At 42.8% G+C, this 16,325-nt stretch overlaps 1 protein-coding gene across 8 annotated transcripts in view; it reads right to left on the reverse strand.

The window, feature by feature from the left end:
• The window catches only part of MBNL2 (muscleblind-like splicing regulator 2), a 72,684-nt gene extending 57,019 nt beyond the window's left edge, over window positions 1–15,665 (reverse strand). For 7 of the 8 annotated variants that reach the window (XM_010021927.1, XM_010021926.1, XM_010021925.1 and 4 more), the window contains exon 1: window positions 15,115–15,665. In XM_010021927.1, the coding sequence (XP_010020229.1) occupies window positions 15,115–15,288 (174 nt within the window). In that variant the 5' untranslated portion in view covers window positions 15,289–15,665. The remainder of the gene's footprint in view (window positions 1–15,114) is intronic. The other variant, XM_010021921.1, reaches the window with a different exon arrangement.
• Window positions 15,666–16,325: the final 660 nt, after the last annotated feature.

A 16,325-nucleotide genomic window follows, 5' to 3' on the forward strand; every position in this document is an offset into this window, starting at 1 on the left:
TTCAGCTGCAGAATAACAATGACATTCAGCTGGAGGGAGGTAAACTGGCATTGAATAAATCCACACTGGAAATGAGAAGAATGCACATGAAAAGTGAAGCTATAGGAAAGTCTTCTGATAGAAGCACAAAAATACCCTTCCAAAAAACTCTACCCACGTTCAATATGGAGATTAGTAAATAACTTTAGTGAGGAGATGACGTGGCTGCCCATGATAAAGAACTCTCTTGCAGTGCAAATCAGCACTTGTAACCCACTCTCTGCAGCATAGCACCGGGCTTTGGGTGCAGCTGCAACGTGGCTAGGCGATCTCTCTCACTCAAGGGGCTTCTCATGCAACCTGCCCCGACTCTGGAGAGCCCACCTGTAGCCATCTGTGCCAACAGCTCAAAAGGGAGAGACCTGACTCTAATGTGTAACTAAATAAAATTTAAGCATGTCCTCTCCACATTCTTTAGGGAAGAGAAAGGATATTAAAGTTACTGTATTTAGAATCACAGAATAGTTAGGGTTGGAAAGGACCTTAAGATCATCTAGTTCCAACCCCCCTGCCATGAGCAGGGACATCACACACTAAACTATGTCACCCAAGGCTCTGTCCAGCCTGGCCTTTAACGCCTCCAGGGTTGGAGCATTCACAACTTCCTTGGGCAACCTATTCCAGTGCCTCACCACCCTCACTGTGAAGAACTTCTTCCTTATATCTAACCTAAAGTTCCCCTGTTTAAGTTTAAAGCCATTACCCCTTGTCCTACCCCTAGAGTCCCTAATGAAGAGTCCCTCCCCAGCATCCTTATATTCATAAATTATGTTTATCTATTTAAACTGGGGTCTTAACTGCACACAGTATGCTCATAAGAAATGCAAAGCCAAAATTAATAACCTAATGAATTCTAATAACTATCCTGCAGACGCCATATCAGAAAGTTTCAGTCCTTCCTTTAGATCAGTTAAGGTCTTTTTTAATTTTTCTGTCTATAGTTGCACAGCAAATTTTTATTCCATATATTAATGCTGTTCTCCAAGTCAGTCTGAATTAAATGACCAAGCCAGAGAACATGCAATACTATCTAAACACCATCACAACAGCACTCTCTGTACCTGGTGGGTTTTCATCATCATACCAGAAAACAGGGAGTTTATAGAGACGGTTGCTTCAAGTTAGGTGCAACAGCAGCGCATAGTTCTGCCCGCAGCTTTTCCCTTTCTACATGCCCGCTTTATCATTGGAAACGTCACTGAAAAAGAGGACAATAAACTGTCTTGTCCTCTCTGTGGTCTCCTCCTGGCATCCCCAGGGATGCAGGGCACCAGCATCTACTGCTGGGTTCTGTTACCTTACCAGCGTCACCCTCTCTTCATTTGGGTTGCTCTACTCGCATCTCATTTCAAGCAATAAAGCAATCTCGGATCACAAGCACACTGGGATCAGCAAAACCTGTTAGGTCCAGCAGTTAATTAACTTCTGTTAAACTGAACCAAAACCCATGATTTCTTTATGGCATCTAAAGAAGCTACACATTTATTAATTTATTGTGCTACTTTTCCATTTGATGTTTCCACATCTCTATCAATAATTAAGTCAATCAACTAAACAGAATTTGGCCATGTATACAGATACGTTATGAATTAATCGACCTTCGCTTGCCACTTAATTAGCCAGTGATAGTATTTCTCATTTCACATAAAAAACTTCCTGGCTACTTTCACACCCCTGATTCTCACGTTCATCACTGAGATGCACAGCTGCTTTATAGCAAATCAAAGCACACCAAGATACAACTGACACAGATCACAGCGGATCTTTCTGAAACATCCAGGACTGAAAGGCAAATAACTAATTAGAAAGAACAGCCTTATTCAATTATCTAATAATAAACTCCCTTGCTCATTAAACACACTACATATAGCGTAACAGCTGGCATGCTGAAATATCTGATGAAGGAAAATCTGCTTATAGTATTGTTGGTGCTTTAGGGAAAGCTGGCTAAATCTGTTTGGGTTTTGGCTTGGTTATTTTTTTCTTTAGTAGTACTTGTTTAATAGATCATCTATGCATGGAACAATGGAGATCTTAATTACACCGCAAAAATGTCAAGAGCAAACATCTCTCAGGCCAGCCTCAAGTAATGCCAAAGACCAGCTTCCTCTTACACCAGGATACAGGAAGAGCCTTGTAGGCTGCTGTCCTGAAAACAAAAAGAGATGCTCAGGACAAAATGGCATATGGTTCTTACATAAAACATAGTCACCTCTGGTTCCAGGACAGTTTTCACTTGTTCTCATCAAGTGGCTATCTAAAGAAAAAAAAAAGCCTCAAGAAACCTAGCAGCAGAGATGATAACTGCAAACTCCCTCTTCCCAGAGGAGTCTACTCTAGTGTGTTACACCTTCTGTTGCTCTCTCTTACTGCCTTTCATAATTTCTGTGGTGCTTTCTATAGAACAGACGGCTTCAGTGAGGGATGTCACCTTCCCCACCTATCATCCAGGATCCTTTCACTGCCTTGCACGCTCATCTAAAGTAAGAGCTAAATCTGCATTCCTAATGGAAATTTCCTTCTCCCTGAAAAAAAAAAGAAGGGAAGTACCAATGACTTGGTAAGATAAACCTGCTATTTGAAAAGATTAAAAAAGGAAAGTATCATGAAAACTACACCTAACAAGCAAGCAGAGGCTAAAGGTAAGAGGGAATGACTGCAAACAGTTCTCTGCTACAGCTCTGCTCAGCACAAAGACTGCTACTATCATTAAATGGGTAGTGCTGCAAGCACTGGCACAAATGAAGGCAGGAGCTTTACGCATTTGATTGCACACCCTAAAACCTGGGTTCCTTGTGGTTAACTGAGTTTTAAGGATGCCCTATTACCTGCACTCTCTAAGAAGCTCTTCTTTCATTTGGCAGGGCTTATAGGTCTCTCCCTCTTTCTCCACTATTTGGCTGCCTGTTTTTACAAAACTTGTAGGAACTTTTTTATCCTTGAGACTATGATCTTTTTGTCAAACTTGGCTGACAATCCAGTGGGTTCACAAGTCAGTGGAAAAGGAGGGAAAGATAGACAGCCTGACTCCATAAGACTCATTTCCTCAAGAATCCAGGATAAAACCAATTATAGCCAGAAGGTTCAATTAGAGAAAAAGAACCATAGAATTTCCTGCACTTCGAACACAAACCAGTCCATGCATACTAATCAGCTAGCACTGCTTTCACTGAAGGAATGAGTTTTGCAGCAAATTAGTATTTGTATTGATTTATATGGAGGACTGTTGCAGGCTGGAACATCAACAGCACCAACATGTTCAGCAAGAAGCATAAAATCAGTTACCAGCACCATACTTTACAGATGCTCACAGTATGTCCGTAGCTACACCCACACACTTCCATCTCTGCACACGCAAAGCCCATGTATTCATTTTTAATAACCCTGACAGATACTGTATGACTCTATGAAGCATACAGGTAAAATGCATTTCGGAAGTAGCCTGCATTTTCCCAAGTAACAAGTGATAGGTCCCAAGCTGCGCCAGGGGAGGTTTAGATTGGATATTAGGAAAAACGTCTCCACCAAGAGGGTGCTCAGGCATTGGAACAGGCTGCCCAGGGCAGTGGTGGAATCACTGTCCTGAAAGTGTTCAAAAACCGTGTAGACGAGGCCCTCAGTGACATGGTTTAGTGGTGGACTTGGCAGTCCTGAGGGAACAGTTGGACTTGATGATCTTAAAGGTCTTTTCCAACCTAGTTGAAACTATGACTCGTGACATTCATTGTTATCTACTATTTTAGGAAAATCACCATTAAGATACTCTTTGAAAAGAAAGTATTTTTTCCCATTTTGTATCAGAAACTAACTACATACATATTTGATGGCACTTGACATATGTTCATGTGCAAATGAAGCAATGGAGAATTATACTCCAGAGGAATGGGATTTCTTTGTTGTCACTTTCACGTTTTTTCAAATGCATAGACCATATTCTGCTTAATTTCTACCTTTAAAATCTTCATGAGGAGGTAACTATGGTTGCTATTCAATTTAAATTTGCAAAAGGTCGCCCATCTTTTTATTTTTAAATAGACTGAGTTCACTGTCATAACATCTCTCTGCCTAGAAAGATTTTCTTTTTTGTCATAGCAAAAGATGAGCCCAGTTAGGTGGGTCACAACTATTTCAAATTAAAAAATGAATTAATTAGGTGTTAGCATTACTATGGGTGAACTATGAAGTACAATCTGAAAACGTTCATCCCCTTTCTTGGTCTCCACAAGGGCATTGTTCTGCTACAGAAGACCGTTTCTGGGTTTGGTCTATATGCGAGCTTTCCTTTCTCCTTTCAGCCAGGTCATCACTGTGGCAAATGCAATCATCCGCCTTTTTACTCAAGGCGGTTGACGTCAGAGTCTCCTGTTAATACAGGAGCTAAACCTGCCTCCTGAGAAAGGCTTCGCTCTGTTGCCATAGAGAAGTCAGCAGGACCATTTGGAGCACCCTGGGACATCCTGGGCCTCTGCATGGTGCCGACAGAATGACACACTCCTCTGACATGTCACTGGAAAGCCATCAACAGCACTTTAGGGCATCTCAAACAATATCAGATGCCTCTGTCTGGGTAAATGAATCAAGCCCAAAGACTCAGGTCCTATCTGCAGCAAATAAATACGTATTAATTTTAAAGTGATGGCCTAACCTAGCAAGTCAACTTAGGAAAAGAAAAACCTGCATCACACCTCTTTTAACTTCCCTATGTTACATCTAGCTTAAAAAGTTGGCTTTTGTTGCGTTTTCTACTTGGCTGTGGGTGAAGGGCTAGAGGCCTGTTTGACAACAGCAGTGGAGCTTGGTCTAGTTTCTGACACACTGGGTTTTGTTTTTTGGCTCACTACGAACCAACAGAGAAGGTCCCAGCAGCTCAGCTTCTGAATCACAGCTGAGCTGTTCTCACAGCCACTGTGTATCTTTAGAGGTGCCATCAGACTGACACTTGGTAAGCTACTCTCCTGATGACATGTAAGATGGTACATGAACCCGTTCAGTCAGAGCTACAGCTTCACTGCGAAGGGCTCTAGGCACAAAGCTAATTTCAAACAGAAGTAAACAAATTAGGTTTTTTACAAAGTTTAGAAGGTATCTTGCCTAAGGGGCATGCAAGTGGGGTGCTGCAGGGTTACCGCTGCCCGCAAGGAGCAGGAGGGCTCTGCTGGCCCTCTGCGCCATCAAGTGCACACAAGGGTATTGCACTCCCACTGCTTCGTCTCTGACAAATTTTCATGCAGTTTTCCATTGACTGTTTACTTCTTTCTTTTTACCAAGCACCGACTTGTCTTTCCAAGCGCTGGGACTATCTGACTTTTGAGGCGTTGTTCGCAACACCTTGCCATACAGCTCACTGACAAAGCACATGAGAAGACAGCTTCTTTCCCCATTATTAATTTCTTTGTTGTGGTCAAGACCTTGCAGGAATCTAATGCTGAGTGGCAGAGCATGCCCACAGCCACAAGAAACAGATACTTATGATTTCCTCTTGCATTTCAGTTGTGGAATGGGTACCTCACAGCTGGCTTTCAATGATACGTCCCAACATCTCTAAACCCACAACAGCTTTCCTTTTATTGCAGTGGGTTTCCAATACAATCCACCTCCTCAAAAACAAGGTGCCAGTTTTCATATGAGGAGATAAGAGTTGGAAGAGGGGTATGGTTACCAAACAGACTTGCAAATAAACCCCTCAATCCTTGTTGCATTTGGGTTTTAGATTTAAAGTACCCTTCCAGTGCTGGGGATAACTGGGACTAACAGGAATATGGGGCTTTTACGTTAGGAAGGAACCTGCATTTGAGCACAACCCTGTCTTTTGTACTGATGATGCAAAGTATAACAGCTTGGGAAGAACAGCTGATGCCTGAGCTGAGAGAAAGCTACATAGACAGGGCCAAGGGAGCCTGTAATGAAAGAGGAACCACCTGCCAGGAAAATAAAAGGAGTAGGTGGGGAGACCTGGAGAGAGCAAGCCTGTGGGAACAGTGAGTGACCTCAGTTAATGGGGAGTGTGGGGGAGGAGTGGGCAGCGAGCAATTGCTCTTGTGTTCAAAATCCTAGTGACGGGATGAGTCAGAGACTCTGATTGAATCTTGCCTTCACTACACCCACAGACTGGTTATTACAAAGCTCAGGGGAGCATGGGTTGGTGCAGCAACAAAAACTACATGGTGAATTGATGGGTATATGAAGCACCCCCAAGTGCCCAAAAATCTGAAGAACATCTGCCAAACACTATGCCCTTTCACATAAGGTTTCCTGTAGCTCTCACTAGTCTGCCTAGCTGCTCCTCTTCATCTAATAGGACTTACTTAGACTGATAACCAAGTGACAGCTGCACCTGAGATGAAGGGGTATGACAGACTACTTGGGAATGCTCTTTGTGAATCTCCACTGGGGCTTCTGGAAGCACCAAAGTTAACTCAACTCAGCAAAGACCACTGCTCAAGAACTACTAAATGCTCTTTTAGTCACTCAGGACAATGCAATTCAGTGAACAATAAGATGTATTTGTATTACATCCCTCAATGAATGTTCTTTAACTGCTTTTTCTTTCAACCATTTCTGCTCCTAGTGCTCATCCTCCTCCCCAGGCCAGGCGCCAGGCGACCTGCTCAGCAAGTTCTACCACACCGAAAGCAGCAGTGAAAACTCCTGGTAAACACCCACTTGCTCACATCAGGCAGTCCTAACGGACCAAAGGAGGTACAAGCTGTTGGAACAGGTCTCCTGCTTGTATAAGGTATCTGCTCTGACCAATGAGAGGCTTTGCCACTAGACCATGCAATTGGGAAGAGGGGCTTCCCACACCCTCAGAGGGAAGGAGGGTCTAGGTAGCTCAATGATCAAGTGCCCAACCAAATTCTTCTTTGAGAATCAAGTTAAAACAAAGTGTGCAGGTTTAAAATACGACATGGCAGGTGGTGACAGGGGATAGCAGTGACAGGCAGGACAGCCTCATGTTCTCAGTGCTGCTGCTGCTGCAAGAGCCAAAGGAGAGAAAAAAGCAGGGCCTGAAGGAGACACCCAGCTTTTCTAACACAATGAACTTCAACTGGTTCAACTTCTCTGCTTTTCATAGTTTCAGTTTGAGGGCAGACAGTGGCAACAGGTTAGGACTTGCTCCTCCAGGCTGACTTGATGGCTAGTGCCCCTCTGCTGCAGGGGACAGTCCAGTCTCAGCTGTGCTTCCAGACTTTGCTCCAACACAGATGAGAAACGACCCTCCCAAAAGAGGGATAAATCCCAGGGAGTGGCATGGCCCCCTCTGCAGTGAGCAAGCATCCACAGCTTTCATTTATTTAAGAAAAAGCTGAAGACCATGTAATACAACAATTAAAGGCTTATTTTATAAAGACTCTCTCCTCACTAGTTTAAGCCAAGCTCGTAGATTTTTAAGGGTGTCTGCTGTGAGACATGGGTGTCCATGTTCAGCTAGTTGGTTTTTAACCCTACCTTCCTTTTAATCCTTCTGAGCCAGAAAGGCTCACATGGAGACAGCTCTGTGAATAGACAGGAGGGATTCAAACAAAAAAAAGGGAGTGATAAGGGAACTTGTGCTTGCTGGAAGGACTACACGAGAACACTTGAAAGGAGAGATTTTTTGCAGAAAACAAACAAGAACAGGTGATTGACAACACAGAGAATACTGAGTCCCTAAAGCTGCAGATGGTGGCAGTGCGGATCTTCAGAAACATATTCCCCTCTCTTAAACCCCACTGTACCTCAATTTATGCTAGATGTTGCTGCCGAAATTCAAACTTTTATCTTATGTTTAATGCAGTTCTTCCCTTTCCTTTGGATCAATTTAAAGAAGTTGCATGGCTATATAATCACTTGAACAGAAAAAAAAAAGTATTTTTGAAAAAAGGGGAGCTAGCTGTGATAGGACACAGAACTGGATGTAACCATCTCTTTTTAGCAACAGCTCACAGTTGCACAGGTTGGGTATAAGGTGAAATACAGTCTCAGGAAATAGGGTGGCATAATTTTATGCAGCATCTGACGTCTAGCACTTTATTCTGAGCCAAAAAATTCCCATAGCCTGAAAAAGTAGGGCCTTCAGGAATCATACCTGTCCTGGGAATTGTATTTTCATAGAGTACATTTAATACAACAAGTCTTCTCTCAAGTGACTTCCTCTGAACTCATGGGGGAGAAACATGCCACTTCTAGAGAGAAGTCAGTGGAAAAAACCCACCCAAATTCATCTCTAACACCATTTACAGGAGATTCTCTTCTGCCCTCAAAATACAAGAACCAGGAATAAGGAGGATTGAAACAACCAATAGAAGCTGGTTTCCACGCTGTATGTAATGAAGTTGTGGAAGCCCTCACTGTGGCACGCTGTGGGTACTGGAGGTGTACACAGTTCAGAAAGCAGCAGGACAAATCCATGGGAAAGATGATCATTGAGAGCTATTAAGTACAACTATATCATGCCCGGCTCTCAATGTCCCTGAGGAGCACACCACTAGGAGCCAGGAAGCCACTGCATGTTTGCACATCATAGAATCAGCTAGGTTGGAAAAGACATTTAAGATCATCAAGTGTAACCCCACCTCCTAAATACACACTAGTGGCCATTACAGGGTCACTGGGCTAAACGGGGCTTTGGTCTGAGCCAGGGTGGCCACTCCTGTTCTGAATGCAGGAGGAACCTACAGAGTTAATTCTCCGGTCATCTAAAACAGGCGTTGATTGACACCACTTCTTCATGCCCACACTCTGCAACAACTCAGACACGGGAAAGCCAGGTGGTGTTTTCAGACTACCTGTAAGGTTTTTGGACTTTGTACAGAAAAAAAGAAAAAAAATATAAAGGAGATAGGTGAAAAACTGAAGATGCAACTGCATCTGCTGCTCTTCAGGAAGACTGAGATCTGAATTTTGCATCCCCCACCTGAAAGGTTGCAGCCTGCAACTTCCACATCCTCAAAACCCACAAGTATTGAAAAGAGCAGCTTATACCCACCCCATTCTGCTGAAATTGGGTCACTGTGCAGCAAAGCAGGCAAAATTCATGGGCCCAGAAGGAATAAGCCACTTTGTCACCCAAGAGAGATGAGCTTGCCTATTTCAGTCATTCTTCCCCACTGGCTGTAGGCACAGCCCTTGACCTCACCTTGAATGTGAACAGTGTCACACCACATAAGTGGGAGATGGGCAGAAATTCAGCCAGCCAGGACACTGTAGACACCCATTTAAATGCTTTCTAGTACAGACAAACCTAGCCAGTCCCCTGTGCATATGGTGCTCACCTATAGTGTCCAGACAGCCTCACCTGCCAAGTGAGAGCAGGTATCACCTACTTCAAAGTGTGAGATGATCCTGAACCTTTGACATTAGTAAAGCATTTAGAAGACTCACAAAAGAATCACAGGAAGGCAAGTGACTACCTATTGCATTGCAACTCTGAGCTCACTCTCTTACAAATAGCCTGTTCACTTTACAGACCTTTGTTTCCTTTTTCTAAATAAAAGTGAGGCCATCTTAAACAGGTTCTTTGCAGTTCCAGGTATTTTAACAAAGTAGATATTCCTAAATTTATTTTTTTTTTTCCTGGAACCCTGTTAACTTGGTAAACAGGTCTCTACGTACAGCTTTCAATTACCTTTTATTCTGTAGTGCCAAATGAGACCAGATAGGCACATTCTTAAAAGGCTTTCATGAAAATGCAAATGAACAGTTCACACTAGTCTGCTGGCTCAATAAATAGAAGAGTTGAAAGTGTTTAGACACTAGTAAATAGATAAAAGAATACAGAAAAAGCTGCCTGTAGTCCTAAAGATGCTTTCATTTTCTTGTTACCACCACAAAACTTGCAATGACAGTATCTTCAAGACACTTCCTCTGTTACCTTGTGTTAGCTTAGACAACATATCGTTCTAGTAGCTGACCTGCAAAAAGGGTATAAATCTGAGTTGAGAAATAACACCAGATTTTAAAACCCAGACTTGTGTGAAAACATGAGAGTGAACTCCCAGCAAAACGCACATGATCATATTTTCTTATCTGCCAAGCTTTTCCCCTCTCCCACTCCTAGACACCACCATCCATTTTAATGTTTTGTTTTTTTTAATTCCGGCTCAAATACAGCCAAGTGTTGTGTGTTCTTGTCCCCAGACATTCTATATTAATTAGTATTATTTTGATAGGATTTTGTTCTTTATTACCAGCAGGACAAGAAAGCCTTGCAAACAGGTTTGCTTATAGTGTTCAACATGGAGGGATCTCTATGTGATGTATTAGGTGTTCTATATCCATGTTCTTCACTTTTATGTAAAGCTACTTGAATCCAGCAAGTATGAAAATATAAACAGAGCAGTTCCTGAAATTCAGACTTCCCAGTTACACAGGCCTCTTCACAGACCCTTCCCACTGCACAAACACTGCAGCATTCAAAGGAGAGCCTGTAAGGGCTGCAAAAAGGCTTCAGGAGGGTCTAAGGAAGCAGACAAAGCTGTGGTAGCGCTACTTCAGCATCCTCTGTCTTCCTGCCCACTGTCAGGGCTCTGGCCCTTGCCATGGAAGTACCCCTTCATTCAGCTCAGCCACAGTCAACCAGATTAGCTTGGAGACACTCTCATCCTCACATTAAACTCACTGAGGCCACTTCCACAGTGGTGTGCCCACATGGACACACTGGCTGGCAGAGTCACAGGGGCTTCTGCTGGAAGGAGCCCGTCACTGGAGGTGATGTAACAACCAGCTAATGGGCATGCATCTGGCTAACTGCTGCATCCATCACCATCCATTGGGTACACAGGGATTCAACTACACTCTCCTAGCACCCCAAAATTGCCCTGTTTAGAACAGACCGTGCTTTGTCCTTCACCAGAGTGAGAAACAAATGCTGAGCTGCATCTCAGAAGCCCATGTGGCAGAACCTGGCTTGAAATCAGCAAGTTTCTGGCCTGAATCTGAACCAGGCTCATTAGTCTTTAGCTATTTCTGTCTAGCCTGGAGCATCTCACAGATGAAAGATATTCAGAGCCCAGACAGTCTTCAACAGAGAGCATTTTGGATCCTGAAAACTGTAATCAGTCCAACAGTTGCTGTTGCAACTTTTGCTGGGTTTAAAGTCAAGTTTTGCAAGGACAGGTATTCAGAGCCAAAAATCCCTTTTGAGTTAAAAGCAAACAGGGTCTGCTAAATTCTGTTGACCTTTTACTTGGAACCAGCAGACCTACAAATACACTTCTTTAACACAGGAAAATTTGGATTCTGATGCAATCATGTTACTCCAGAAGCCTGGCCTAAGGCCACAGCACCATCACCAGCAGAAGTGACACTGTGCTTCAATGGTCCCATGCAGCCCCTCTCCCTTCTGTAAGCAGCAACTACAACCACCGCCTAGGTTTAATCACATTCAACTTCACAACCTGGTGCACCGCACCATCACAAAGACAGTGGTGGGAGCACAAAGGAGGACACTGCACGGCATGGAGGCTGGTGTCCCTGGCTGGAATTAATTCCTTCAGTCCCAATGTCAGCTTTTGCTAGTTTGGAACAACCCTTAGGCTACAGGCAAGTCAGTGTGAAGATGCTTCGGGTCACACAATCACAGGATGGTTCAATTTGGAAGGTCTTCTGGCTGTCATCTGGTCCACCCCCCCGCTCAGGCAGGGCCACACAGAGCCAACTGCCCAAGGACCATGTCCAGGTGGTTTTTTAGTATCTCTGAAGATGGAGACTCTCCACAACCTCTGGGCAACCTGTGCCAGTGTTTGGTCACTCCCCAGCTCCCTCAGCCTCTCTTCATTGGAGAGATACTCCAGATCCTGTGTCATCTTCGTGGCCCTTTACTGGACTCTGTCCCTTATCTCCACACCAGTGCTCTGGCAGCCTGATCCAGCTGGCAGATACCAATACCATGTTCCTTCATCTGCTCTAGAAATCTGGAAAGAAGGCAGCATGCAGGAGAGCACGTCTCTTCCCAAAACAGGGTCTCTTTTGATTGATCAGCATGTAAAGGAAAGACTGTCTCAGAGCACTGTATCTTGTGTTTGACTGACTTCTTAGGGTGCAGCTGAAACTACCAGGCACCACCTAAATGTAACACATACCTCAATCTGAGACTAAAACAATTCTCTGTCTTCTTTGGGTAGGAAGATGTTTATTCAAAAAGACTCAACATATTCGCTAGAATTTATTTTTACAGCAGGTACACCAAACCAAGACAGTTAAAACACTGTCTCCGAAGCTCTAGATGTTATGTAAATAAACTCTAGATAATTGGCTGCATTAAAGCGCCATTCAATGTTCAGCAAGGAAAACAGCTCTCAAGTTTGTCTAATTAAATTCTGATTTTATCTATAATTCTAGACTGTTCTGTTTATTTACATGAAAAGTTATCCTGCTTGAGTGCCAAAGCCTTGTTCTGAAACTGTATGATTAACACCAGTGTTTCCGAAAGCTACGCATCAAGTGGATTTATGTGACTAATGACTTAAGTCCCTCAACTAGTAATATAAGCAAACTGAGCTAACCAGGCATGTTCTTACTGTACATTGTTGTCCAAGCAAGTTGTGAGTGCTATCTATCCCTGGCAGTGTTCAAGGCCAGGCTGGACAGAACTTTGAGCAACCTGGTCTAGTGGAAAGTGTCCCTGTCCAGGATGGCAGGGGGGTTAGAACTAGATGATCTTAGAGTCCTTTCCAACCCAGACTGTTCTATGATACAGCAATTCAACCAAATCCAACCCAAACTGTTCTATATACAGCAATTTACAAACACTCTTCTGAATAACAGAGAGAATGGTTGTGAGGATACCAAACGATACAGCCAGGAGCTATGCACTTGCAGTGGCCCCCAACAGTTTTTATGCATTGCAGGGTTAGGCAGCATAGTGAAATGCATGGCTCCAACTCATGCTCAGCAGTGAGGAGCTGCAATTGAAGACATTTTTGTCCCATTATTAGGCCTCCCTCTGCCTGCAACGGGGTTGGTGGGAAGAAACCCGTACCTCCACTTCTGCTGCTCCAGGCCACAGTATGGCTTCTTGGTGTAATCCCATCTTTACCAGAGCAATTTAACCCAATAGACTCAACTAGAAGACACAAGATGGGAAGCCAGGTGCATGCTCCCTTCTGCCTCCTAGAAAGAGGGTGATGACAGGCAGCAGGATGGAACAGCACTGCTTTAACCTCCACAGCTGAGCTGGAATGAGCTGGCCCCTTAGAGCAGATGCCCTCCCACAATAGGACAAAACACACCTGCTGCTTGCTTCAACTACATTTTTTACTTGGTTTTGGGCTTCTCTCCACTAACAACCAGCATTGCTGCTCAGTAAGTTATCCACTGCAATCCCTCAGGATTTCTCTTCATGGTATTATTACCTTAGGCTGTGACTCCAGGTTTGATTCACAGGTCACAGCTATCCCTGCACAGAAGTCTCCAGCTCAAATAGCTGGCACCTCTGCTGCAAGCGCCCTATGCTGCCAGGGAGCATGATGCTGCCCCGGGCAGTGAGGACCAGCGCAGCGCTGCTTCAGCCAGAATGATTCAGCAGCAGCAGCTCTTCTTGCACTGCAAACCACTGCCCTGCCAACCCAGGGGTGACCGAGCCCTGCTGCCCACCTCCTGCCCCACAGCCCCGAGCCCTCACAATAGTTGAAAACTGTATTAAAAAAACCCTACTGACTTGCCTTGTTTTTGTAAAAGCTGATTATTGCCCATTTGCTGCAGACACTAGCCTGCTTGTTTTTAAAAGAAAAAAATAAATTAAAATTATCCCATTGGCAGGCAACCAATACACAAGAACATCTACAAAGAAGCTGTTACACTTTATTAAGCAGTAATCCATGGATTAAGGTCATTAATAGCACTCGATGACATACTGCCATGACTCCAAAGGTGCTGTTCTGATTTGCAGGACTTACAGACCGTAACAACACCCCCTCTCCCCAACATTTCCCCTGAAGTCACTTTCTTCTAAATCCTCAAAAGAAGGGAAATGAGAAAGCCTAGAAGAAAGATGCCTAGCACAGTATCCCACATGCACCAAAAAAACCAAAGCAAACCAAAACCAAAAAAAACAACAAGTTATTATGAAAATAAATTAACATGATCAAATAACACTGAATTTTCTTCTCATTCACACTGATGTTTTCACAGTAAGGGAGTTTTTGGTGAGAGACCAGAATTTTGATCTACAGAGCTAAATTTAAAAAGCAAGCCAAGGCATTCTCCCATGCCCAAAAGACAAAGCCACATTTAAAACTTTCAAAGTAAAATCTGAAATGCTCAATTTCATTCTTTAATTATTTATATGAAATAAGCTTTTCCTTCTGTCAACGCGAGAACACAAATGTATCACCACAGAAGACACTGTGTACTCCCCAAATCCCAAGGGGTCATTAATCTTCTATGCAGTACACAAAGTATTTCCACAGAACTTTTAAAATAGTTTTCTAAAGCATGCCCAATGTCATTAGGAAGTCAATAGTAGTTGACGGCCTAGTAACATAATTGCCAAGTATCCTCTAAAGGAGAGAATCCCTTTACTCTGGTCTGAACTTACACTGCTACCTATACTATACACACATGTAATTATCAATGCTACTAATTTATCTGAGAGTCCACAATACCAAGGGTAAACAACCCATTTTGTCAAAATTGAAGTAATGGATAGATTTTTCTTATTCCTTGATTTAAATGAAAGAATCTTAACTCTTTCCATATGATCTGTTTCATTAAGACTCTGGTAATGGCCTAGTATTGTGCCACTGTGGATTTTCATTTCCCATGAAACAATGATAATTCATAAAATGTACTCGGGAGAATACAATTGCCCCAGCAGCTGTAAGCAATCCTGTGTCCCACAGTCACATCCAGTTTTTGTAAACAACATACTGACACTGAAAAAGAAAATCCTTAGAAAGAAATCTTTTAAAACGCTTCAATAAATAAAAGTTATGACAAACAACATTCGTATTAAGATACATTTACCAAGAAAAAAAAAAAAAAACAAACCACTTTCTGATTAACCCAGTTTAGTTGTAACTCATCATTTCACATTTACTTTCAGTAGTACAATGTAGCTGCATTTTCACTACATATGCAATTTGTTTCTCTTACCTTTAAGGAATCAAAGCAGGCAATAACTCTTCCATTTTCAACCTGGCAACTTTTAGGGGGGTGTGCAAATTTGCATTCTTCATCAGAGCGTGAACAAGTTCCCCTCTGAAACTGCCTGCACACTTCTAATGTTAGCCATTTTGTATCTCTTACGGGAGCAACATTCAAAGCCATGATGAAAAGCTGATTTTGAAACTGCTGTCAAGTGAATTATGCTGAAGAAATTTCCAAAACTAATGATGAAGGGAAAGGAGAGAAAAAGGAGAGGGGGGAAAAAAAAAGGGGGGGGGAGGGGGGAGAAAAAAAAATTTCAATTCCAATTGAGAAGAAAGTTTAAAAAAAATATGTGGGGGATGATTAGCAAAGTCCAAGACACACAAAGCAGAATAAACAGAAAAAGTTTATCAGCAAGCAGTCACTCATCAATCATTAAGTCCCGCTTGTAGACTTTTGGCTGGGAAAAACCATGCTCAGTCGCATTTCTGTCTGTAAAACACGTGGGCTTGCTGATTGTATCACAGATGCACCAGTTTTAAGCCACGGTCTTTCAATGCAATGGCACTCCTTGATAGAACAGTAGTTCTCTGACGGCTGCTTGCTGGTATTGATTACACACGAAAAGCAATGCAGTCATTTGTTCATGTTCTGGGAATAACAATAATTATTCTTCCTCTTTTTCTGCTTTCAGTTTTCCATCAACTAATTGGCAAATGGAGACAGCTGAGGTATCTTCCACCGGTTGTAAGGTGAAGGCAATGTCTGGCTGGCAAAGATGGATATTGAGAACACGGGTGTAGCAGTCCTCGCTCATAGAAGTGACTTGACAAAGGCACTTTTTAAGTCACTGACCTGACAAGACAAATACAGTATCAGTTCACGTGTAACTCATTCAAATCAACATTACGAAACCTATCATCCCTTTTTATCAAGTATTATAAACATACTGCCAATGCTCACTTTCATTTCTTTTTTCCAAAGAAAATCAGCCTCCTTCGTGAAGTTACGCATGACAAGGGAATAACCAGTTGAAACACGTACTGCAGTAATATTCTAGGCAGCAATCCAAAAGTTGGGAATGATTTAAATAGATGAATGTGGCAGACAAAATAATTAGGCATGCTGGTTGTGAAACAATTCAATCTAATGTGCTTAGTCTCCAAAACAATACACAAGAACCCGTTTCCATTAATTTATCGTTTGGCCCTTTAGAT

Source organism: Nestor notabilis, unplaced genomic scaffold (assembly GCF_000696875.1).
Source record: "Nestor notabilis isolate BGI_N333 unplaced genomic scaffold, ASM69687v1 scaffold15899, whole genome shotgun sequence".
NCBI classification, from domain to species: domain Eukaryota; kingdom Metazoa; phylum Chordata; class Aves; order Psittaciformes; family Psittacidae; genus Nestor; species Nestor notabilis.